At 44.2% G+C, this 26,362-nt stretch overlaps 1 protein-coding gene across 1 annotated transcript; it reads right to left on the bottom strand.

Annotated features, from left to right (window-relative positions):
* LOC120760780 (myosin-13-like) lies at positions 1 to 26,362 on the bottom strand. The gene is made up of 39 exons (XM_040081361.1): positions 26,159 to 26,362; positions 25,863 to 26,006; positions 25,615 to 25,771; positions 25,043 to 25,070; positions 24,841 to 24,952; positions 22,007 to 22,099; positions 21,847 to 21,910; positions 21,659 to 21,757; positions 21,459 to 21,562; positions 21,131 to 21,269; positions 20,597 to 20,715; positions 20,347 to 20,496; positions 20,096 to 20,266; positions 19,448 to 19,760; positions 18,364 to 18,449; positions 17,751 to 17,838; positions 16,962 to 17,079; positions 15,669 to 15,792; positions 14,710 to 14,846; positions 13,153 to 13,408; positions 12,324 to 12,566; positions 11,483 to 11,659; positions 10,734 to 10,879; positions 10,557 to 10,647; positions 9,322 to 9,711; positions 9,103 to 9,229; positions 8,564 to 8,682; positions 7,795 to 7,991; positions 7,024 to 7,207; positions 6,006 to 6,171; positions 5,109 to 5,233; positions 3,309 to 3,617; positions 3,014 to 3,217; positions 2,754 to 2,879; positions 1,500 to 1,670; positions 1,102 to 1,206; positions 928 to 1,023; positions 387 to 521; positions 1 to 30 (listed from the first exon to the last, which is right to left on the bottom strand). The coding sequence occupies exons 1-39, from the start codon at positions 26,360 to 26,362 to the stop codon at positions 16 to 18; spliced, it is 5,832 nt and encodes a 1,943-aa protein (XP_039937295.1). The 3' UTR covers positions 1 to 15.

Raw genomic sequence — 26,362 nt, 5'->3', positions numbered from 1 at the left:
CTCGGGTCAGGAACCTCATTTTTCTGATTTCTGGGTACAGAAAAAGGAAGATAATGTAGAGGGTATTGGAGCAACTGAGTTATTTGTGGTCTCATTTCAGGTCTGTGGCTATTGCAATTGTTCTGCCACTTTATAATGAAGAAGTAATATCTCCCAATTGTGCTGAAAGACCTGGGTTATTAGGGCTGAATGTATTTGGTCAGACTCCTGTGAGGCACCAAAAGGGCTTGCAAAATGCACTGGTTTTGTGTGACAGCTCCCGGCCTTTCTTTGTGAGGACACTCCAGTGAAAAAGAGTGTGAGGAATGCAGCTGTGACTGTTTGGGCAGTGACCTTTGTGACACCACCTGCACAGGAAGAGTTCCTCTCTGCAGCCTCCAACTCACCTGGCCTTCCATGTCACGACTTTTGGCTCTCAGCTTGTTCACCTGCCCCTCAGCAATGTCAGCTCGCTCCTTCGCCTCTTCCAGCTCGTGCTGGGTCTTGCGGCATCGCGAGAGATTGATGTTTGCCTGCTCCTCCTGCAAGTCAGACAGCGTTGGCACAAATGACAGCGCTGGCCAGTCACCACTGACACCTGTGGCCGTGCCACAGTGACATCAGCTGTGCTGGCCTCACAGGGACAGCCCTGCACTGCCAGAAGTCCGTGTGTTTGTGTCTAGTGCCATCCACAGCACGACCACGCGGGCAGAACAATTACCCCTCCCAGCTCCAGGTGGGAAAATTGGCTTGTGCGGCTCCAAAAGTGCACCAGTTCCAGGATAACCGCAGCCATGCCCACTTCGTTGTGAGCCATAATAAAGAATATTCAGAGGCAGTGGCCTTAGCTGCCCTGTCAAACTCAGTATTCAATTATTTTAATGATCTAGGGAGCCCACCTTTCAGAAATCTCCACCCAGGCCCCACTGAAAAGAGTCCTCCACTCACAGCTTCCTCAGCCTGTTTCTTGTACGCTTTCACTTTTAGCTGCAGCTTGTCCACCAGGTCCTGGAGCCGAAGAATATTTTTCTTATCTTCTTCTGACTGTAGGAAGTGAAAATCGAGTCAGCCTTGGCAGATGAACTGAGTGATCCACGTAGGAGGGTAGAGGATTGGCAGTACCTGGTAAGTGAGCTCCTTCAGCCTCCGTTCGTACTTGCGAGCTCCTTTCAGGGATTCTATCCCTCGTTTCTGCTCAGAATGAAGCTCATTTTCTAGCTCATTAATCTGAAACACAGGATCACAGCGAAGATGGCAAGAATGGCTGCTATTTTTCCCTGGACAAAATTACCATCTATGCCTCCCTGCTGTCCATCTGACCCCAGTTTTGCCCACTCAGTATCTTTGAGGTCACTCTCAAGTCCGTCACCCACAGTGCAATGTTTGGCTACTCAGCACAGCTCTCATCAAACCTGCTGTGAATACCTGGGGCTCTCCCTGTCTTCACCCTCCCAAGAGGTTCCAGAAACCAAGGGCCCAGTCAAAAACTTCACTTTTATCTACCCAAGTTTTCACCATACCCTGGCCTCCAGCTTCTGGAGTTGCTTCTTCCCTCCCTTCAGTGCCAGCTGCTCAGCCTCATCCAAACGAAGCTGCAGGTCCTTCACTGTCTGTTCCAAGTTCTTCTTCATCCTCTCCAGGTGGGCACTGGTGTCCTGCTCCTTCTTCAGCTCTTCTGCCATCATGGCTGCCTGGTTGTGGTGCACAATTACTTTATAAATAGCCCCATCCCAGCAGCTCTGGGGGCCTGGGAGCAGTGCCCAGCTTCACCTTCGGGAGTGACTCTGCACATTCTCAGCGCCCACGGCCGTGCTAAGGCTCTGTCACATAAACAGGATCACTCTTTCTCAAAGTCTGTGTTTCTAAAACTGCTTCACCTCACAGAACAGACAGGGTTGATACAAAGAAAAAAATAATCGAGGTGTGCAAATGGCTCGGTACCAAAGTTCTGGTTTTTAAGTCAGCCAAAATTGAAGTACCTTGAAGTATTACCAGCGAGCACTCGTGACTTTGAGTATCTGGCTATTTGGTGCTGAGATTTACCAAAAAGTCAGACTCTGAGCAGTTTTTGCATGAGAGATGACCCAGGGTACCTCAAACTGCACTGAAAAGCTTATGCCTGCTGAGGTCCTCAGAAGCTGGGACAGATGGCTGTCACCAGCGTGGCAGAGCAGAGAGGTCAGGGGTCCTGCAGCACTGCTGCTGCTGGGCAGTCAGGACCAAACACTGGTGCACCAGGACTTGATGCAATAGTGTCACCATTTTCTGCTCGGTTTTCCTATACCTTTCCTAGGTGGTCCTGGGAACTGATAATGTGGGATCTGAAGTCTCATTTATAGGAAACTTTTTCTTTCTTGCATGTCTAGCATTTGTATAGAAATGTGTATGATTTTAATCTTGACTTCTGCTTTTCTGCGCTGTGCCCAGACTGGCCTTTGTTTCAAACTACTCTTTTTCTATTGCAATTTTGCCACCATCTGTCCTATCCTGCCTATTACATGTACTCTGGAAGCAAATGTGAATGAGTATGGAGAAGGGGAGGGAGAATATCTCTTCAATATAAACTGCTGGAAGGACATAAGGACCCTTTCTGAGGGGGTCTTCTGTGACAAGCAGTAGGGCAACAGCTGCATGAGGCCCATGTGGGAGGGACTGTGTGTCACAGGCATTTGCTGATGAAGAGATGTTTCTCCTCCATCTGATTGCTGCCTTTCTAAAGGGTAAAAGTGCCTGTGGTAATATAAAATGGAAGCGAGGTGAGCAAGAGGACTCACATCTGTGATTGCTTTCTTTGCTTTCTCCTCCGCATTTCTGGCTTCCTGAATGCTGTCCTCAACCTCAGTCTGTAAATGGGTTATGTCCACTTCCAGTCTCTTCTTGGTGTTGAGGAGGCTTGTGTTCTGTTGGGGCAGCCAGCAGGCGGGTCATTCCCACCCTGTTTGTGCCATTCCCACCCCATTTGTGCCATTCCCACCCCGTTTGTGCCATTCCCACGTGCCTGTAAAAACCTCCTGTGCCAGGAGATGCCAAATACCTGTGAGTGGAGCAGCTGCACTCTCTCGCTGGCATCCGTCAGCTCCTGCTCAGAAACCCTGCGGGCTCGCTCCGTCTGCTCCATGGCAGCTCTCATCTCCTCCATTTCTGTTGTCATCAGGCTGTTCCTGCGCTCTACTATGGCAAGCTGCTCCTTCAGGTCGTCATTCTCTCTCAGGGCATCGTCTAAATGGAGCTGGGAATCCTTAAAAGAGTGAAAAGCACCTTTCATGAGGTCCAGGAGCGAGCAGAGGGAATGGCAAAGACCCGCGGGACAGTGACCTTGTGGTCCCTACCTTGAGCTGCCCTTGCACAGCTTTGAGGTGCTTCTGTGTCTCTGCTACCTGGCAGTTGGCATGGCTCAGCTGTATTTCCATGTCGTTCAGGTCTCCTTCCATCTTCTTCTTCAGCCTCAAAGCATCGTTCCTGCTTCTGACCTCGGCATCCAGCATGGTTTGCATAGACTCTAACACCCTCTGGTGATTCCTCTTCAGCTGCTGAATTTCTTCATCTTTCTCTGCAGTCCTTCTGTCAACATCTGACTTCACCTGGTTCAGCTCCAGCTGAACACGTAAGATTTTCCCCTCTTCGTGCTCTAAAGAGCCCTGTCAGGGTTGAAATATTATGGTTTGTCTCTGTAGTGTCCATTGCTGGGAAATGCCCATGCAGAAATGTGATCCTTTGCAGCTGGGAGGGCAGGTGTATTTATTTGCCTTATCTTTAGGGAAGACCAAGCACTGAAAAAGCTGACTGCTATTCCCTACTCACTGTCCCCCTGCTGGATATTAAATGGTAATTTAGGAATAATATTCCTTAGGAAAATGCCTCAGATATCACAAGGTCTGGGCACTGAAGGCTGTGGTGACACTGGAGAGACAGCAGATCATGTGGAAATAAAATTGTTTTGTACTTTCTTTTTCTACCTAAGAGGAGTTAAAGAGAAAATAAAGTGAGGCTCTTGGTGATGGTGGACAACAAAAAGGCAGGAGGTCAGTCAAAAGTCAATACAAGGGAAATCCTGACTGCATATAGGGATAAAAATGTTTTACCCTGAGAATGACGTTGCGCTGGAAAAGGTGCAATACTCTGAAATCTCCATCCTTGAGAATTATAAAAACCAATTAGACAGGGCTTTGAACAGCCTAATGTAAGTTGAAAATTGGCCCTTCTTTGACCATGAAGTTGAATAAAGACTTCTAGGGATCCTGTACAAGCTAAGGCAATTCTGTGTCTCTCTGTTTGAGGTATGCTCTAGGTATACCATGGCCAGCTCATGAAGTGCTCACAAAGATATTTTGTGGTGAATCAGATGTGATTATACAAAAGTAATAAAACCTTTTCCAGGACGCAGTCAGGGAAGATACAGAACAGAAGGAGGAACCCAGAAAAGAGGGAACTGAAGGAGCTACCATCTGGAATGGCAAAAAAAATTAAGATTTAAAGTAATGGAGAGCTGAGGGGTAGCCAAAGAGAGTAAGGAAGATAGAAATCATGGAATTGTGAGACCCAGTATGCAGTGCTGACAGTGTACCAGTGTAATCTGAGATTCAGCAGATCCCCAGAAACCTCTCCATGTTCATCAGAGCCTGTGTCCTGTGAACTGGCTCCTCTTTGGACATGTTACTGACTCCTGTTCCTTCAAAGTGGTGGAACTGAAGAAATATTGCCTTGATTCTCCTCAGCGTTCAGCTTGATTTGAGCAGGAGGTGGCATTGAGAAAACTTTTAGGAATGGATTTGACCTTCTCTGAGAGTATGTTTCTCTGAAAACATACTTAATTTGACTAGAAAACAGAACTATCAGAGTTTTGAAATGCTAGTGACTTTTCTTCAGCCTCCCATGGGAGGAAATTCAAACAGGTGGTGCAAAATGAGCTCAATTTTAGACCGGGACTGAGGGGTTTTTGTTTGTGATAGCACAGCCAGGAATGCCACATTGGCATGGCAGGGGAGCAGTCCCTGTGCTTTTTGGTCTGTCTGTGCTGTCTTCCTGCACTTTTGGGACAGTTTCAGGATAAGCAGGGATATAAAATATATACCCAAATTTTCTCCATTCTTGATTTCTCTAAAAGCAAGCCCCTGACTGAGGACACTTGCCTCTGCTTCTTCTAGTGCTGCTTGTAGGTCACACTTTTCTTGCTCAATTTGCTTCTTTGCTTTCTCCAGCCCATGATTTGCTTTTCCAGACTCAGCAATCTGTTCAGTCAGATCAGAAATTTCCTCTGCAACCAGAAAACACATACTCAGCTCCTCTCAGGCAGTGTGATCAGTGGCACCTGCAATTGCTCTTTGGTAGTGGGAGTGACAAAAGAGACTCTGGTGTAATGGGATGTGACAGTGAGAGGAAATAATACATCGTGTGTGCCGTCTTTATTTCTGATAACCTGCACATCCCAGTTCAGTGTGCAGTTTGAAAATGAGAGGGACCGACTGGAGTGAGCTCAGAAAATAATGTCTGCTTCCTCTGTGTAGTGAAATTGCATCTCCAGAGACAGTAATGTTTGATTGATTTATGCTTTGATAATCCCCAGTGACCACTCAGTTCACAAAAAGGATCTGAGTTGTGTTTCCTTTCTATAATTAGTTTGCTTATTAAATGCCAGCCCATTGTGCCACAGCTGCATGATCCTCCAATAATCTGGAGACAGACAACAGCCCTCCAGATTTTTTCTAGTGGCAGTGACTGAAACAATCTGAAAAAACTGAGTGTCATCATAATTTCTGTCTATTCAGTTAACTTGGTCCTTTTCCATGCATAGGATTATGATGGGGTGAAGAAGGGTGAACATCCTGAAGAAACAAGATGCTGTAGAGATGAAAGTGTGTGCTTGCAGGTGACTTTATAATCAGCTGAGCAGGAAAGAAAGACACCGCCTTTGTGGGAAAAATGGTAAAGAACAAAACCCTGGGAAGAGGCAGAGCTCTGGCAGTCCAGAAATGTGGCAGCATCTGAGGGCTCAAGGTGAATCTAAGCTGACAGACACATGGACTTACGCTGGAGGTTCTTGTTCTCCCGTCTGACAGTCTCAGCCTGGTCAAGCATTTCCTCATAGGCGTTCTTCATCCGGAAGATCTCGGTGCTGAGAGAGCGAGACTCCTTCTGGGCAGCCTCCAGCTCTGTCTGACTCTCCTGGTACTTCTGCTTCCATTCAGCCAGGATCTGGAGTGACAGGAGAAGAATGACCCATTCTGAAACACTCCACCTCTGCACCTTTTATGTGACAAGAACCCAAGAGGCCTGGCTTGTCTTAACAGTCTTTTGCTTTGGACTGTTCTCTGTCTGTGACAATCAACTCCCTGTGATGCATACTGTGGTTCTTTTGGTGGGATCTACTTAAATTTGCCTCTTCAACCAACACTAGTGCATGCCCCAAGCTGTCAGGAAGGAGTTTGGTTTGACCCCAGCCCGAACATAATGGTGTTGGTCTGAATAAGAGTGTGTGAATCTTGATAGTGTTGCAGGAGCCAGTTGTCCTGGACTGAGCCCACCAAGGAAGGTCATTCTCTACCAAATCTCTCCTCAGTTTCATACCACAGACCTGTGAGATCCTTTTTTAGCACAGTTTTTTCACTCACACAAGGGTAAGCCAAGATGCAGGGCTGTGCAGCATCACTTGGTCCAACAGTGCAGATTCTTTTAAATCTTAGTAAGGACAGCAAAGGCTGGAACATTACATGGGTCTGAGGCTCTGCCTAACCCCAAGGTTAGGATGGCAGACTAGCACCACTTCTTATTAGCTTGCATGTGAGTACTCAGTTTGACCAGTCTCCCTTGTGAAGACTTCACGCTTTTTAAAATTATCAGAAAATTTTTTTATTTGCTGTGGTCAGCTGGGGTTACTTAAACAGTGACTTTACTATATGTCCCACTGTGGTGTCCTTTCCATAACTTTGCTTTGGGCAAAATGCAATTTCTTTTACTGTGAGTGCAGAACTTCCATACTTTCAGAATTTTTCTTGTCCTATCAAATATCTAATGATGTTTAGATCTGGCATGGTCTTTTGAACAAACCTTGTCAAAATTCCTCTGCTTTTTATCGAATGCTGCACAGACTGCATGTGACCTCTCCACGTCAATCATGAGGTCATCCACTTCCCCCTGCAGCTTCTGCTTTGTCTTCTCCAGTGAAGCACACTTTGCATTGACAGCCTCAATCTGCTCCTCTGATTCCTGCAGGCGCTGGGCCAGCTTCTTCCTGCAGGATGGGGCATTCAGCACTGAGAAAAAGAGAATTCTGACCTTCTCAGAAGACGAACATGAAAGGAGCTTGGAATGGGGAAGATGGGCAGAGAGAACAATATATAATGCTGTGGTGCCAGGAGCCTGGGGTGGCACAGCACTATGAATTGGGATAGACTGGGAGAGTATGCACCAAGAATGAACTGTACCAATGTGGAGAGGGACCAAAAATATGCTTTCAATACTGACAGTGTAAAGAAGGTGCTCGTTCAACTACTATGGTTAACTCAATGCACTTGAATTCTCCTTTATGTAGACACTCCTAATTCTCACAGAATTCATAGAATTCACAGAATGACTAGGTTGGAAGAGATCTTCAAGATCATGGAGCTCAACCCATGCCCCAACACCTCAACTAAACCATGGCACCAAGTGCCATGTCCAGTCTTTTTTTAAACTCACTCACTCCCCTTTTCAGTTCCAATACATTAAAAAGCACACTGCTCTGCATATCACCGCTACAAACATATTCTGGTTTCCTTCAGCTCTTCACTCAGAATGCTTAAATATCCTTCTACTTGCTCCAAGCCATCCCCCACGTACTTGGCCTCCTCGAGCTCCTCCGTGCGCTGAATCGCGTCCGTCTCGTATTTGGTTCTCCACTGGGCCACTTCACTGTTGGCCTTGGACAGGGCTCGCTGCAGCTCCCCCTTGGCCTCCTGCTCCTCCTCATATTGTTCCCGGAGCAAGTCACAGTCGTGGCGAGCCGACTGCAGGGCGTGGGCCAGGGCGTTCTTGGCCTTGGGTAGTTAAAATAAAATGAGTTGTCAGAACACGAGTAATTTGTGACTGGATATTTTCCCTGTGGTTTGATAAAATACTCATCTCTCCGTGTGCTGCAGAAGCTAGAGAAACGGAAGGAGCAAAATGAGTAACTTTAGGGATTCTGTGTTTCAGGCTTGATGTTGTTAAACAGGGTCAGGTGCTTGCCCATCTTGTCTGGGATAACACCTCCCCAACACATCTGCACCAGATGTTTGAGGCAGATGCAAAATAAATCCACCAGGAGACAAGCTGCAAGCACTCCTGCTCTATTTCTTTTCTTTGGCTGCTGCTGTTTGCTTTGCCTATGGGCACAGTGCTGCTTTCCTTCACTTCTCTCATGTTTTTGATCTTCAGAATATGTGATGAAAAGGGCTTAAACTGGCTTGCTTATTTAATTTTTAATGTCTCTTCTCTGTATTGTATTCCAAGGCGAAGTGCAAAATTTTCACTATTCTGATGTCTCTTCTCAGAGGAGAAATCTCATTTCTATTTTTTTTAGCGCATTGATATGTTTTAAATTTTGTTGTTCCAAATGAAAGCAAGTCACCTTATTTTCTTCCTCTAGTTGTCTCTTCAGCTCTTCAGTCTGCTGAGTGAAAGTATGTTTGCCTCGAGTTAACTGAGAAATCAAGGACTCCTTCTCCTCCAGTTGCCGAGTAAGTTCACCTAAAGAGAAAAAGTTTTGGGGTTTTTTTTAGACAGAGATACAAGACAAAACAAATGAATGAGAGCAGCTAGCCATGTGGAAAGTGATTGCAAGATATAAACTGGTAATCTGAAGGGAGAGTGGTAATTCCATTCCTGATAGGAATAAGATAGGAAAAGCTGTTGAAGAGAAATACTGTGCTGGCATCAAAGGAAAGAAGAACTGACCACAAACTCACATGTTCATTTTCACTGGCAGTACTCCTTGTGGTTTGGTTTGGTGTTTCCTTCGGTAGCTTTCCATGACTGCCACCAGGAGGAGATTCTACATTCTGAGTTTTGTTCAGATCACCAAGCGATGAATATGTTACAAAACACACGGGCATTCAGGTAGCATATTTAAGTACCTGACACTGGAATATTAAATTTCAAGGGACGTACCATTCTCAGTCTGTAGGCGTGTTTTCTGTGTGTTCAGATCATTAATTAGCCGCACATGTTCATCATCTTTGGCTCGGACCTCACTGAACTGGTCTTCAAGAGCTCGGCACATTTTTTCCAGATTGCTCTGTGAAGAGACAGAAAACATAACCCTCAGTTCATCCGGTTGTTCAGAAGAACAATGCTAACAGCGAGAAACACTTCTTCCTGTGCAGCAACCTTGGCTTTGGAGACAGACTCTACATTGCTGGCCAGGTCATCAATCTCCATCTTCAGCTCACTCTTCTCCTTCTCCAGCTTCTGCTTCACGCGTTGCAGGTTGTCGATCTGCTCGCCCAGCTCAGCTGTGCTGTCCGCGTGCTTCTTGCGCAGGGCGGCAGCCGTGGCTTCGTGCTGCAGCGTGGCCTCTTCCAGGTCACGGCGCATCTTCTGGAATTCTGCCTCACGCTTCTTGTTCATCTCCACCTGAGCTGCTGTCGCCCCTCCTGCTTCTTCCAGGCGCCCGCTGATCTCCTCCAGCTCCCTGGACAGGTCGACTCTCTGCTTTTCAGATTTGGCACGGATAGCACGTTCGGCCTCAATTTCCTCCTCCAGCTCCTCTATCCGAGCCTACAAGAGTTAATTGGTTAAAAGAGTAATGGGGAGATTTGAAACTATCTCTAAGGAATAAAGAGCAAATGTTCACATCCATTAATACAAGCATAGAAAGAGAAGAACCACTAGAAACGTCACTGTATTGTGTCTGAGGGCAGGTAATATTCAGTTTTGGAGCATTAGTGAATGCCAAATCTGCTCAGAATGGATTTATTATTTTGGATTTTTAAATTTATTAATTTTAATTAAATGTTATTAAAATATTTATTATTACTTTAATAAGATTTATTTTATTGCATTTATTATTTAAATGTGATTACATTTTAATTAAAATATTATTATATTTCTGTAGTAAATAGAGGGGGTGTCACTGGAAAACATAAAGGAATGTGAATTTCTTAGAAATTTCCTAGAAGTCAGGCCAGAACAAACCAGTGTTCTTTCTCCATCCGCAAACAGGATAAAAGGAATTTTGAGATGAACAGCCATGGAATAATTGCAGTGAAGAGAGCTGTTTTCCTGATTCTGCATTTACAAGATTATCTTTGTCCTGATCATGACATATTAGGTCACATTCTATTGTTTTCTTAGAAAAGTGATTCTCAGTGGCTGCACATCTGTAGCATTTTCAAAGCCTGCCACAATGTTCACGTAAGAAATTTCCAACCTAGTCATGTAAGATTAGAGGCCAGAGTTTCTGTGAAAGTGCCCTGAGATGGGAACAGTACCCAGAGTCCCATATTAAAGGTTTTATTTATGTGAGGGAAAATATTTTTGTGGAATGGTCTAAGAATAAATACCAATTAATTCTAAGAAATTTATGATTGCCACTAAAATTATTAATAACTCATAGACTTTACCTGAATCTCCTTAATTTTCTTTTGCATCTGAGAACTTTGAGCCTGCTCATCTTCAATTTTAGTTTGCAACTGGCTAATTTCAAAATCCTTTCTGTTAAAGAACAAGAAGGCATATTCAGTATGGTTAAGATAAAACATGAGTTTCAGAATTCAGAGCATAAGAAGTCAGTGTAATACTTTTTTAGCCTTTCATCCATTTGTTGCTTATCATTTTCCAGATCCATGATGGAATCCTGAGACATTTTCAGATCACCCTCCAGCTTTCTCTTTGCTCTCTCAAGGTCCATTCGCAACTTCTTCTCTTGTTCCAGAGATGCTTCAAGCTAAAACACATAAAATGTATTTTGAAATACACAAATTATACTATGAAAGTAACTATTCTTGATTTAAAAATCTAACTAAGTTGGAAATTGATGAATAGAGAAAATAATCAGGGAATCTCCATGTGTGCTGTACTCTCACTTTGAGATCAGAGCTGTGTGATGATTTAGTTTCAGACACTGAGCTTGGCTGTGCACAGGTAAAATACTAATTTTTGAAAAAACAGAAATTAATTTTTTCCAGTAGCTGCAGTTCCTAGCATATAGACTGCTAAATATACACGCATTCCCAGTATTTATAACTTCCTGGAGTATATGCAGACACAAATAACTCTGCACCAACCTTCAGACAGTCACAGGTCTCCTGCTTCAGCTGATGGGTTAACTCAGATCACAAATTGTACAGTGCTGAAATACCCTGTGACGAGCCTGAAGGATGTGCTGGATTCCACAGTTCCCTGGCAATTAGCAGTGGTTTATTGGCTGAAATTATTAGAGCTGGCTTGTCCGCTTTAGGTGTTTCTTACACTCCAAACTACAGGTTTGTAATCAACTGTAACCTGTCACAGTTTATGTATTATACACAACCCAGAACCTTCTACTTACATCATCCACTTGCTGCTCCAGTTTGGTCTTGGCTTTGGTGAGGGTGCTGACTTTGTCTTCCTCAACTTGCAAGTCATCCAGTGTCTGCTGGTGGGCTTCCTGGAGGGCCTTTTTCTCCTTGGTGAGTTTAGAAATATTTTCATCCAGAGCTGCCATCTCTTCGGTGAGATTCTTTACCTGTCAGACAGCCAGCACCCATCCCATCAGGGGACGCCTTGGGAAACGGCAGACTGAGAACACAGAGCCTGCATCCTTTCAAAACCTTGCATGGATGCAGTCAAAATGCTCTCTGCAGAATGTAAATATTGATTGCAATGAGGACAGCAGATATATCATGCCCGAGAGTCTCACCTCTCTGGTTCTGCAACGGTAGGAATTCTTGCTTTTGTTGTTTTTGATCCCCACCCCTGTCCTACCAAATTTCATAGTGAAACGTGCTGGATCTTCACTTGCCTCTGAAAGTTTTTCCCATTGGGATATACAAAAGCCCTCTGAGTTGCTCTTGCTCAAGGAATGCCTTTCCTGCATATATTTGCTATGAAAACAGCTGCAATTTCTCAGCAAGTCAGTTTCTTTAAAAATAGATGATCAAGTGTTAAGCATCACCAAAAATATGTTAAGTTTTCCCTAAAAGTGGAACAAACCATGATAACATGACAAGGAACCCTAACAGAAAAAATTCTGTCAGCTGATTGATTAAGTGAAAACACCTCTCTCCTATGCATTGAACACATCTCACTTCTATCCATAGAACTTATAAGTGGCTAGATCTTTCCACAAAACTGACAAGCTGTGTGGGAGGACTGTCTGGGGAAGAATAATTCCCTGATTCCTCTGTCACCTTATTCTCTGTTGCATGCTTCTCCTTTTCCACTTTGGCCAGAGTCATTTCAAGATCATCAATATCTTTCTTCAGCTCCGAGCACTCATCTTCGAGTTTCCTCTTCTTTGCTGTCAGTTCAGCATTTGTCTCCTCTTCATCCTCCAGTCTTTCATTTAGTTCTTTAATTTTAGCTTCTAGCTGAATTTTACTTTTAATGAGTCCTTCACATCTCTCTTCAGCATCAGCTAGATTTTCACTCTCCTATCAGAACACATTGAAGGCACATTATATTTATCATAAAAATGACAAAAGACAGTTAAGACCCTTGGTGAGTGAAACAATAGAGGTTTCTTTGAAACTGATTTGAAAGCACACAGCAACAAGTGACAAGTCCGCTTGCACCAGACTGCTCTGGGCCATGTAACATTTTATTGCCTTTTAGAACCTGACAGGTGCAATTTTAATCTTTGTTCAGCAGTATTCCAGAGAAAAGCAGTTTCCACAGTTTCAGTTCTGCCTCTGACAGAAAAGCACCCCTGCCCTGGCTCCATATTATGTGGAAACAGCCTATATCCAGAATCAGACATTGCTGTGAGGAGTGTTATATACACTGTGGAATGTCTGATTCTTCCACTGGTGATAGTGTTGGAAATTCCTGGATCCTTGCTGGTGTCAATGTTTGGTGTGTGCTTTGCTCCTTGCTTAGGTGTAAGGGACAAGACCAGGCACAAAGCAGTGGAGGCTTTGTCCCCGTTACACTCCTGTTTAAAGAGGACAGTGGAAAAGAGGAGAAAAGAGCAGCAGAGTACGAGGAAGTGGGGTGAACCTGAAAATGGAGGTTACTCACAGACTGAACCTGGAGCTGCAGGTCATTTTTCTCTTGCAACAGGGTCACCATTTTCTCCTCGAGCTCTTTCCGCTTTGCCTCAGACTTTGCAAGGTCTTCCTTGGTTTTCTCAAACTCTTCTTTCATGTTGGCCATCTCCTTCTCAGACTCTGCACTCTTCAGCAAGGGCTTGATCTTGAAGTACAGCTTCATCCATGGCCAGTGTTTGACATTCATGAATGCACGAATGTTGTACTGGACGATATAAATAGATTCTCTGAAAACACATGAAACCAGTTTATGAGGGTGGTGACACTCGACCTGGAAACATACCCTTATTATTTGCCATACAGCATCAGCATTTACTCCAAGAACTTTTGCATGAGACTTTTTTCCCTCATCTCCTTTGCTTTTACTAAATAGTCATTTTGAGGACTTTACTTCAGAATGGCTGGTTCAGTAGCTCGAATAATATCTATTTTCTGAAAAAATGAGGAAGAAATACTACGAAACAGACAGACTTCTCTGGCATATTGACTGGGAATCCCTGAGACTTTCCTCAGTCTCAAAGAAATTGCAAGTGCTCAGTTAAATGCCAGAGTGAAAACTGATATTGTTGAAGTACTGCTGCTAAGACTGAAAATCTGGCAGTTACTGTCAATTGTGGAAACAGCAGCTTGATGCTTTCTGGGTCACTCAAAATAGCAAATACCATACTAGAAATGTTTAGGACAGAAAAGAATGAGGAAACATTTTTATGGATTTGAATGCAAAAGGATATCGTTAATGCCCATAGTTCAAAAGGGGATTAGACAATTCCTTGCAGAGAAATCCAGGGAGAGTTATTGAATTCTTAGAAACTATGCCTGGCACAGGAAAATACCTGAGCTAAACATATGCTGCAGAGTATTACAAATAAAACCAATTGTTTGTCATAGTGTCCTGTACATTTATGCAAGCCTTACTTCCCCTAAAACTTTCACTCGTCAACAACACTCCTTGTTTCCTTGTCTTGTCCAGTGCTGTCACTCCTGAACTCTAAATTTTACGTGATTCATCCCATCTCAAAGGGGATGAATGAAAAGCTGAAGGGGATGTGGAACAGCTGAAAATATTGAATACTTCTCCGTACAAGCTATGATTGTTCATCTTAGATGATGGAGGCAAGAAAGGAAAGTAAAGAAAGGGAGAGCAGAGAGTGATTATACTTCATTCCTTACAAAATCAATGTGATCCAATTAAATGATGAGACAACATGCTGAAAACAAACAAACCTTAGCCCTTGTTCAGTTGGCTCTCTCTGTCACAGGGTTCTTTAAAGGCTGAAAACAGTAAGTGCATTCCTGGAGAAAAGGTTCCTTTTAAACACTAAGTAGGATCATGGTCCACCTGCATGGCCCCATTGCTGCTGTCAGAATTTGTGAGACTGTCAGGAGGAAGCTGATTGTTTGTACTTGCTCTGTTCCCTAATAATTTCTAAGGTTCTTTCCCAAGGACAGCTTTTTGCCTGAGACAATACATTACATTGATGGACCTTTGGTCTGACACAGTACAATTTCTGGTATCTTCTTACATTACCTTCTTTCATTCATCTTTTTAAATTCAGTTCTCATGAGGTACCCTCTGCACATAGCTTGTGTATGAATGATGAGGCTCACGAGCTTCTCATCTCTCATCTCTTCTAGGAGTCCCAGGAGACCTGCCTTGAAGAACACCTAGAACATAAAAAAGGGTAAAACAGCTCGAGGCTTAGGCAGATACATAGCCAGTGACAGCTGATGTGGGGTAGTGCAAGGTAGTTTAAGAAAAAGGCCTGCAGGGGAAAGGTTTAAGAGCTAGAGAAATTTTCTGTCAGTATTCAAATCCTCAGTGTTCCTGGGATTCGTGACAAGTCAGTCTGGGTATGATCTAATCATATTGTTGCAGTGTTATTTGATGTCTGCTCCAGTGTGGTTTATGGAAAATTTAGCTCATCTCTGGAAGTGTCCAAGGCCAGGTTGGACAGGGCTTGGAGCAACCTGGCATAGTGGAAGGTGCCCCTGCACAGGGCAGAGTGTTTGGAACCAGATTATCCTTAAGGTCCCTTCCAACCCAAACCATTCTGTGATTCTGTGATTTTATGTCTGTTCAGGAATGTGTTTGTGTCCAGTGATAGCACTGACCGGGCTGTGCTGAACAAAGAACAGCGTCTCACCTAACACTGCTTTGGATATGGAAGACAGACTTTGCGTGCCTAAATCCCCTGAATAATAGGACTATCCTAACCTGTCTGAGCCTGTCTAACCTGCACTGATATAAATATGTTCAACTGGCCATGAGAGAGAAGCAGCAGAGAATCTATCTGGGTCATTCAGGCAGTATGGTGCTCCCAGGGCTGGCAGTGCTGCCCCTCACACAAGAGCCACACAAATTGTCCTGTACTTCTAGTGGTGTACTCTCTTTACAATCATCATGAAGACTGATTTAGCATGCAAGAAATACTTCCAACAAACAAGACATTTTGCTTAATTATACCTACTCTTCCACAAGGGCTTTACCTTGGTGTGGCCAAATTTATATTGGTTGTGATCAACATCAATAGAGGAAAGAAGCTTTTCCGAAGCCTTTTTGCTGTCAATGAATTGACCTTCTGGAATGGCTGAGGCATTGAGGATCTTGTACCTGTGGGGAGACAGGTTGCAAGAACTGGTTGCAGAGAGGGTGAGGAAAATAGGATCCATTGTATATCACGAAATACAGGAACACTGAGCTGTCTGAAAGCAGCTGAATATGTCATCTGAAATCTAGACAGTGTTGTCTGGTTGAACAAAACATGATGAAAAGGGGACACATCTACTCTTGAGAAGCATCTGTTGGCTGTGTAACAACACAGAGTGCTGTTACATCCAAAACTATGGCACATGCTTAAGAGTCTCTGCAGGAATTAGGAAGAGCATAGAACATGTCAACCTCTTTTGAGTTTGTTTCATTGATCAGAGGAGTGCCACCCAAGAGCTGAAGATTAATTAAAACTATTGACAAAGATCAGCTATATTCCTTCTAAAAGGGTTTCCTCAGATACATCAATGTGGATGTGTGACTGTACACTGGACCACTTCCTATTCTCAAGTCTACCATGAAAAAGAATACATAAAATCATAACAGTGATAACAGTGCAGTAAGTTTATTCTCTTTTTTTGGCTTCCATTATCATTCCTAAAGCACTTTGTTGTTATGGACCATGGCTATTATGGACTGATTCCATCATCTGTCACTTCAGATTAAAATTTGACAATTGAGACTAGCTAATCCCTTACATGAAATTGCAGGACATTGTCAGAAATATCTTGAGTCCTTTCCACACCAGTGCAACATGGAAGATGCCACATTTAACTATAACAGCAGACAGTTCTGATTTAGCAATCTATGGCAACTGAGCCCACATGAACCAGTGGTTGTCTCCATTTTCAAGATGAAGGGAACAAGGAACACGATGCAGTCCAGAGACAGAGCACTGTGAGGAGGCTCATGTGGATTGACTTTGGAAGACTTCAAAGAGTAGTCTATAAAGGCACCTTACTCATTGCACTGCGTTTCCATCTCTTTGAATCATCGGGCATTCAGTTTAGAAATTGTGCTGGTTCTGATGCATCCAGAAATCTCTGGTCTATTTAGAAAGGGAAACACTGGAGTGACCCCAAAACTGTATTAATGACCCAGTTCCCTCCAGTGCCACTAACCTGATCTGACTGGGAAGGTGTCTCTGTGTGGTGCCACCAGACAGATCACTTGAGCTGGGTGCTTACTGAGGCCTTTTCCTAACAGACAGTGAGCAATAACCGAGCACCTACCGTTGCTTAAAATCCGCATAAAGGATTCTGCTTGGAAACCCCTTCCTGCAAATTCGGATGCCTTCTAGAACCCCATTGCACCGCAGCTGATGCATCACCAGGTAATGGTCCATTGCACCTTAAACAAAATACATCCATCATGATTCAGTTTTTATCCCAAGGATTCTTCATATGTATTAGCGTTTCAGAATTATTCCTTTTTTATTATTGTTTTTATTTTATTTTATTTTATTTTATTTTATTTTATTTTATTTTATTTTATTGTAAATTTATTCAAGCAGCTCTTGATTAAAGATGCAGGAAGCGCAGACAGAGCATGCCTTCAATTCATATGAATTGTGGAGAGCTGCATCAGTGGGCTTTACTAAGAGTGCAGGGGTGAGCAGTGTTTGTGAAAAGGCCACATTTCTCAAAAAATGGCAGGATGGTGCTTTAGGAGACCAGCTGAAAAATCACTGGATGTAGGCAAAGGTGGCACAGTGTAGTGTAGTGTAGCACCATCCAGAGGAAGGATTTTCTAATGCTGTTATCCACAACAGACAATTTTATCAGCTGTAATCAAACCCGTCTTTATCACAGTTCTGTACATGCATTAAGCAAAGATGGGTAACTTGTGGACCACGTAATGCTCAAATTGTTTCAGTCACAGTAAACACAAAAGAGTTTCCCTTGTTACTGCCTTGCAGGCAAACCCTCAAAAGGACGTCACGTGCAGAGGGAGCTATTTGGGAAGTTGTGGAAGCCAGTTCCTGTCAGTCCCATATCTTCAAACTTTAAGGGTGGACTTACCAGGTGTTTTGGTCTCGTTAGGAATCAGGCAACGCACGAAGTGAGGATGGGTACTTCTCAGGTTAGTCATCAACTTGTTCAGGTTTTCCTGTGATAGAATTAAACAAAGTTTTCAGCTTCAGGCTTGTAGCTCTTGAATTCTTATTTAAATTCAGGGAGTTATAGAATCACAGGATGGTCTGGTTTGGAAAAGGCCTTCAAAGATCATCAAGCCCAGCATCCCTGCCCTACTTCTACTACCACAGGTTGCTCCAAGCCCTGTCCAGCTTGGCCATGGACACTTCCAGGAATGGGGCAGCCAGAGCTTCTCAGGGTAACCCTTGCCAGGTTCTCCCCAACCTGAGAGTGAATGTTTGTTTTTGTCTTATATCCAATTTAAATCTACCCTTTTCCAGTTTAAAATCATTGCCTTTTGTCCTGTTACTACCGGACCTGGTAAAAGGTATTTTTCTATCTTTCTGATATATATTGGAAAACCAGAATAAGGTGTGCCTGGAATCTTGTTTTCCCCAGGCTGAGCAACCCCAGCTCTCAGATGTTTTTATGGGATAGGTGTTCCAGCCCTCAGACCATTTCATGGAAGCATGGCTCATGTAAAAAGAAATTCACATACCCTGAACACAGCAGACACTGTCTGGAAAGAGCCCCCCTTCTTCTTAGCACCCTTCTTGCCACCAGCACCACCACCAGCACTGTCACCTTGGAAGAAGCAGGCAGGAGGTGAACAGTTAGAATATGCAGTGCATTTTGTAGGTCTCATCTTCCTTTGGCCATGGACCAATAAAATATTTCATTTTAAATACGGACACACTGCTCCCTGAGAGTTTAGTGGACTGCTGCTAGGTAGTTGTTGGTAAGTGTGTGGGATATTTGATCTCAAATGCAAGATTTAGGTTGCTGATATGGAACTGTGTGGCCTGACTTAAGTTTCCTAACAGTGTACTCTGTGCAACTGGTCACATATTGCTTTCACTGTTACACAAACCCCCCATTTGAAATTTTTTTAAAGTAGGTGAAAAACCTCAAAAATGTGACTCAGCACTGGGAATCCATTTATCAGTGCAGGGAAGTCTTCTATAGAAAAATCTCCTAGTCCAATATTCCAGGTGAAAAATACAGTTCTATTCTGAGTTATGGCAGGAAGCAAATTTTAGTCTCAGGAATACAAGTCCAAGCAGCTCAGTGTCTTTCCATGATTCCTATACTGTGAAGCCAATTAAATTGAGACTTATAGAGGACTTCTAAATTTATTCTCTGTCTCTCTCTTTTCCCATCACAACACCAGGACTGCTCAGCTGGATATGAGATCATTCCATGATCTCCTTTTAGTTCTTTCAGTTCCACTTAAGAAACAAATCTCTGTCAACAAAGACTGAAATGCTTTCACTTTGCACATTTATTTGACTCCTGTCTAGTGGCTGAGTAAGCATGCAAGTGATTCACAACAAAGATAGTCAGGAAACATACACCTTCTGTCACTTGGGTTTGGACTTGCTGTGCTTTACCTCTCTGCAGCACATAAATGTGGTGTTTCCAACAGTTCTGCATGTTGCTGTCTTAGCTTTGGGATATCTGGATGTACACAAGAGCAAGGTCACCTTAGGGGTTGGTAGCCTTGAGCACAGCACTGAGAGGGGAAGCACAACTAGTTTTTAGTTGATTTTTGCCTTATTGACCATCACTGAACAAGCACTTACCTGCTTCTGCCCCACCAGCATAGTTAGAGAAAAGGAAGGACAGCAGCTTCAGGGATGATTTCTGGTACAAGCCCACAACAGTTTCATTCAGAGGGTCCTTGTTCTTGTCAAGCCAGCCAGAGATGTTGTAGTCCACTGTTCCAGCGTAGTGCACCAGGGAGAAGTGGGCCTCAGCCTTGCCTTTTCCAGGCTTGGGCTTCTGGAAGCTGCTGCACTTGCCCAGGTGCTGGTCATAGAGCTTGTTCTTGAAAGAGGTGTCAGTTGCCTTGGGGAACATGCACTCCTCTTCCAGGATGGAGAAGATGCCCATGGGCTGGGAGAAATATGAACACATAAAGAAAGTAAGTGGTGGAGAGGGGATCCATTACTGCTCCTCACTGTTCCCCCCACTGTTTAAAGACAGCTGTTAAAGTCATCAATTTAGCATTGTGTAAGCATTCTTCCTTCCACCCCAGCCACGTTGTTCAGGAAAGCATTGTTTGTGCAGAGACAGCCTTTTGTTCCAAAAGTTTTGGTTTTATAAGCTGCTTATTTTGACACGAGAATGTAATTCAACAGTAAATGCATCATTTTATTAAGAACGACTAAACTAAAATAAATGATCATAAGAGAAATTTACTCCCCTACAATGAAAAGATTTTTTTCCACCTTCTCAATGAGCTCAATGCAGGCAGCCAGGTCCATGCCAAAGTCGATGAACTCCCATTCAATGCCCTCCTTCTTGTACTCCTCTTGCTCCAGCACAAACATGTGGTGGTTGAAGAACTGTTGCAGTTTCTCATTGGTGAAGTTGATGCACAGCTGCTCCAGGCTGTTGAACTACGAATTCAAAATATCAAAAAAAATGCCAGTGAGTTTCAAGCAGCCCTCGGTGGGCAGGCATACCTACAGTAACTCACATCAAAGATCTCGAAGCCAGCAATGTCCAGGACACCAATGAAATGCTGTCTGGGCTGTTTTGTGTCCAGCTGTTGGTTGATGCGAACAACCATCCACAGGAACATCTTCTCATAGACTGACTTAGCCAATGCACCCACTGAATTGTACACCTGTAAGAAGCACAGCCACGGCAGTAACAAATGTTGAGTTAGCTCTAAAGTTGAAAGAATGCTCTGAAGAAATTGAAAAGCTGATGAGCTGTTTTTGTACCTGCTGGACATTTTGTCCTTTAGTTACATATTCATTCCCAACTTTCACCCTGGGATAGCATAAAGCCTTGAGCAGATCAGCAGAATTCAGACCCATCAGGTAGCCAGCTTTGTCAGCCACTAGGATCAGAAACAGCAGATGAGCTCAATACAGACAAAGAAAAATGTCCTGATCCTCTGAGGTGCTTCTGTTACAAGGAATCTACTTTTGGTGCAATCCAAATGCATCTATTATCCAGAGAAGCCCCTCTCCAGTCTCATGGATAACATTCCCCTTGCTCCAAAGGCAATGTCTCAGCTGCAACACAATCCTGTGTCCGTGCCTGAAGCGCTGCAGCAATGCTTAAGTTTTATGTCCTTCTGTTTCATTATAGAGGAACAAATTAAATCACTGACTTTGTGAAACTTGAAACAATCTTTAATAAAAATTATTTTCTGGAAAGGAAAATTATTTCCAAGAGTTGGGCACTCTGTGGGAGGGGTTTCTATCTCCCTGCTGGTGCAGTTCACAAGCAAACTCTGCAATCAGCCCTACCTTCCGTGCCGTCCGGCTCCGCCTGCTCCTCCCGCTGCTTCTGCTTGAATTTCATGTTCCCATAGTGCATGACAGCCCCTGTCAGCTTGTATATCCCCACCTTCTCATCAGGGCTGAAGCCCAGGATGTCCACGGCATTCTGCAGAGGCAACAGCCAAGTCGGGAAAGCAGCAGGGTTGAAGCACAAGGGGCAGGTGGGGTTTCTGTGTCCAGCACCATCCCGGTCCCGTGGCACGGGGCAGCAGAGCCCAGTGCTGGGCCTGGCTGGCCAGACCCCCCCACCTGCATCTGGGCTGGCTGCAGAGCTGCTCTGCTCTGCTCCACTCACATCTGTCGCCAGCAGCTCCTCGCTGTCATCGATGCTGGCAACCGTGACTTCTCCTTGGCTCACATAGAGGAAGTCATAGGGGTTGGTGGAGATGAGGAGGAGATCTGCAGGTGTGAGGGTCACCTTTAGTGGCACTGGGGCAGGTCACAGTGGGAAGAGAAAGCACTCACTGAGCCAAGCCCAGAGCTGCTAACACTCACCAATGAGCTCCGGCTTCTTGTTGGACATTATCTGGTAAAAAATGTGATAGCTCCTTTCGCTAGACAGCTGAAAAGTGACTCTGGATTTCTCCAGGAGATCTGACCAAAAGAGAGGTGCTGTTAGTCTCCTGGTAAATTTGAGGTTGCAAACACATAAGTTCTGCTTGCTCTGACTTGCTCCAACTCACAGGTTTCGATATCTGCAGAGGCCAGCTTGCCAGTTGGTCCAAAGTGAATCCGGATGAATTTCCCCTATTGAGCAGTGCAGATCAAACCATTGGTTATGACAATCAATGAATGAGGCTTGCGTTAAATAGCTTCATTCCAACAAATCTGAAATGAACTCACAAAGCGTGAGGAGTTGTCATTCCTCACAGTCTTAGCATTGCCAAAAGCCTCCAGCAGTGGGTTGGCCTGGATGATTTGATCCTCCAGAGTTCCCTAGTCACAGAAGAAAATGCTTCTTTTATTACTTTGCTGCTTATTAAATAACAAATATTAAAACAGGGATATTACAGATAATTTTTACATATCACATGTAATTTAAACCTAAAAATTAACAGACTTCATAATTACTCATCAGCCAACACTCATGGATATTGGCATTGGTTTCAAAAAGGAAGAGTGATGAAAGACGAATCTGTGTTTTGCTTGCTTCTTGTATCTGATACCACATGTTGGATATCAAATACAACATCACTGCAGTGGAGTTCAGAGCATTTGAAATCTGTATGAAAGGTGTTTCTGCATTCCTGTTCACAAAAGTTTTGACAGCTAAAGAAAATGTGAGAATTCTGTGAATTTTTTTGAAGGTTGCTTGAACCCACAACTAGCACAGACTTTGGCAGGAAACACCTACCAAGGGGGAATGTAAAATTTTGCAGTTACATTCAAACAGCTGCAGCTTTTTCAGGGTGCAGGAATACAGCTCTTGACATGCTTTGAAGACTGAGATTGGACAAAGCCTGACACTCAAATACCAAACTTAGATAAGCACAAAACAGAGACACGCCCCCCCCCCCCCCTTTTTTTTTTTTTCCCTTTTCTCTGCTGAATTACTGCAGAAGGAATGATCAACATGTGAAGTTTTGATACTGTGTTGTATCTCTTTTGGCAAGTGCAAAAATAGGGAAGGAAAAAAGCTTCTGTGACATTATGTCTCCCCTTTTCAGCGTGATGCAGTCCAGGAAAGCAGAGTAAACAGCACAACTCCAGCAAACTCAGCATAATCAGGGCATGAAAATGTTGCCAGGGATAATTTCCAAGACAGATGGAAAACCGAGAACAAGGAAAAGATAGATAAATTGGTTTGTATCAGATGAAAGGTGGGAGGCACTGTTTTGGTTACTGCCTTTCAGTGCATGCGAGGAACACGTTGCAGGGAGAGGCGCTGCCGTTCCCAGCGCTGTCTGCAGATGGCACAGCAGGTTTAAATCAGTTTTTGTTAGTCCACCGTGAAGGAGGACCGCCGAAAATTAAAGCAACGCAGTAGCATGGGAAGTTCTCTATCTTTTTGTTAGAATAAAATATCCTAAATCCATAGAATAATGCCCTCTCACACGTATCTTTCCTCTAAGTGGGGAAGGGAAGGGAAGGGAAGGGAAGGGAAGGGAAGGGAAGGGAAGGGAAGGGAAGGGAAGGGAAGGGAAGGGAAGGGAAGGGAAGGGAAGGGAAGGGAAGGGAAGGGAAGGGAAGGGAAGGGAAGGGAAGGGAAGGGAAGGGAAGGGAAGGGAAGGGAAGGGAAGGTGTGTGTCAGTGCAGATGACTACATCAACGCCAAGCCTCTTTTGATTGCACAGCTGTAACCAGGGAACTAAAACAGCAGCACTGTACATGGATGACAGCGCGGATGAACACAACAATTCTTTACACAGCTTCACCCTGGATTCCTGTCTACAGGCTGCGTGACAAAGTGCTGGAGGCTGAGACCGTATTTTGGAGGAATGCTGCCACACAATTCCCTTATTCCTGTACCATTGCCTGGTATCTGATATCAGCTTGTATCTGCCATTGAATGCTGGGCTACACAGAACCATAACCTGTTTTACTTAATGTTCTAATAAAGAGGAACATACTATTGTCACAGGGATTGGAATGCTAGAAAAATAGAGTATTCTGTGAATACTCAGAAGAGGGCAGGACAGATCACTGTCAGTCCGAGAGCCAGGTGATTTTCCTTCTGTCACACACGGTCTGTACATGTCTCAGCTGTCTTGAAGCTTTTCTGAGATCAGTCCTGGCATAGTGAGCAGCTGATGAAAGCTGAGCCCAGGAGATTCTAACATGGTGCTGATGGAAAGAGTGCCTGTGATGAACTTGCCTTGGCCATAACAACCCATCAGTCACAGACACCTGCCTCTGAGTGAAATAATATTCAGCCTTGGAATCTCCTTAAGCTCCACTGTGCCCTTGGGGACTCGAATAACATGCTGACACATGTCACACGCTTTGATGAGCATCTCACAGGCTGTGGTGGCACACACTTGTGCCACAAGGGTGTTTGCTGCTTGCTCTGTGCTGGGGAGCGAAGCCTGTGCCTAGCAAATGCACCAGTGGGCTCAGATTGCAACAGCTGTGCTGCTCAGCAAGGGGACATTGAGGCATGCGCCTTCTTTTCTGCAAGGATCCTTTCTGAGGTTACTTTCTGACTGTCAGGCAAGTGGTCCCAGCTGTCCCAAATCCAGCCCTTTTCTCATGCTGCCCGTCTGGCCTGTTCTCTTGACCACAGACAGAAATACCAGCCAGAGGAAACTACTGGCTGATGCAATTGAAATGATGTTTAACTTCAGCACAGACATTCTGGACTCCAGAGTTCCTGCACTTCCCCTGTCAACGGGAATGAGCCAAGGACCAGGAATGGCACAGCCATGAATAGGTACAGCTGGCACAGAGAAAGCTGCTGTCTAACATTTCCTTCCCCTCCCTGGTAAAGACTCCCCTGTGTAAATGGAGGCTTTCCGACACTGACAAAATGGTTTTATAAGTAAGACTTCAGCAGATTTGAGGCTGGGCATCAGGAGTAAGTGAGCAGAGATGGGCTTGGGTTGTGCATCCTGACTGTCTTCTCAGCTGCACAACACTTTCTGCTTTTAGATAGTCCTGCAACCCCAAAATACACATTGGTACTTTCTCCTCAGCAGCACAGGGTGAGCAAATACTAGAAGGGAGAGCTGATGTCATACCTGCATTTTGCCGGGCTGTGGATCCTTCTTCTTCTCACCAGTGACTGCAATTGTTGCAAAGTACTGGATGACACGCTTTGTGTTCACAGTCTTCCCTGCACCGGATTCTCCGCTGTTGAAACAAAAATATTAATTATTACAGGGAGCAGGAAACATCATCACTGTTCTGTCAGCTTTGCCACTCATACCAAAACATACTCACGTGATAAGGATTGACTGGTTGTGACGATCTGCAAATAAAATCACAGAAAGAAGTCTTCAAATGAGATGTGGGGGGCATCAGTTCCTCGGACACAACTAACTGACTTCAAGGGAAAGAACTGTATTGCATCAGTATTCATCGCTTTCTTACAAGATAAGATAAATGATGCATTAATACACGTTAGCATCCATCTGGATTTTTTTTTTTTTTTTTGTACAGGGATGAAATAGCCCAAAATTTAACTTCAAGATGTGATTCTTTAAAAGGCTTCCTGCTTAGTATTTGTTTTCTTTTATGTATAGACCTTGGCTTAAATAGTGTTTTAATTAAAATCAGATTATTTGCTGTGTTTCTCCTTTACCATTTCTTTAAATTCCTTACAAAGGGAGGGGGCACAGAGCCATACAGACAGCTACTGCTTTTCCTTCATTATCTGATAGCCCAGAGGCCATTAAGATTTCCACAGTCTGATCTGGCATTGTGCTGTAGGGCTATGGGACCACTAAAATTCCTTGACCAAATAGCCAGCCCTGCATATTATCAGGGTTTCCCACTCTTGCCAGGTAACTCACCAGTCAGCATGAACTGATAGGCATTGTCAGAGATGGAGAAGATGTGTGGAGGGGCCTCCTGGCGCTTCTTGCCACGGTAGCCACTCACCACCTCGGGGTTGTACACCGGCAGCCACTTGTAGGGGTTGACAGTGACGCAGAAGAGCCCCGAGTAGGTCTGTGAGGAAGGGACACAGCACGTTGGCTTCCCCTGAGCCTGGCCCAGCAGTTGCTGAGGCTGCCCAAAGGAAGCTGCTGCTGCCACTTACGTAGATCATCCAGGCTGCGTAACGCTCTTTGAGGTTGTACAGCACAGCGGGTTCGTGCAGGTGGGTCATCATGGCCATGTCCTCGATTTTGTCGAATTTGGGAGGGTTCATGGGGAAGACTTCATCATCCTTTACAGTCACAGTCTAGCAAAAAAAAAGAAAAAAGAAAAAAAAAATAAAAAGAAAGAAAGAAAGGGGGAAAAAAAAAAAAAAAAAAAGGGAACAACAGGAGAAATCTAAAACAGGGAACTGCCTGAACTGGATGATCTCATAGGAGTAACAATGGCATCACTTACTGTGTCATCATCTTTTTTAACGGTGACTTTGCCACCTTCTTTGCTCTGTATGGTACCTTTCACATACATTTGCTTGTCATCCACTACAAAACAGGCTGACTTAGCATCAAATGGGCGATTCTGGGCTTCAATTCTCTCCTTCTCTGACTTCCGTAAATAGGGAGCAGCTTCTCCAAAGATCGCCATCTCTGCATCTGAACTCAT

The sequence above is a fragment of the Hirundo rustica genome, chromosome 18 (genome assembly GCF_015227805.2).
Source record: "Hirundo rustica isolate bHirRus1 chromosome 18, bHirRus1.pri.v3, whole genome shotgun sequence".
Classification (NCBI taxonomy): Eukaryota; Metazoa; Chordata; class Aves; order Passeriformes; family Hirundinidae; genus Hirundo; species Hirundo rustica.
This window is presented reverse-complemented; position numbering and strand designations above follow the sequence as displayed.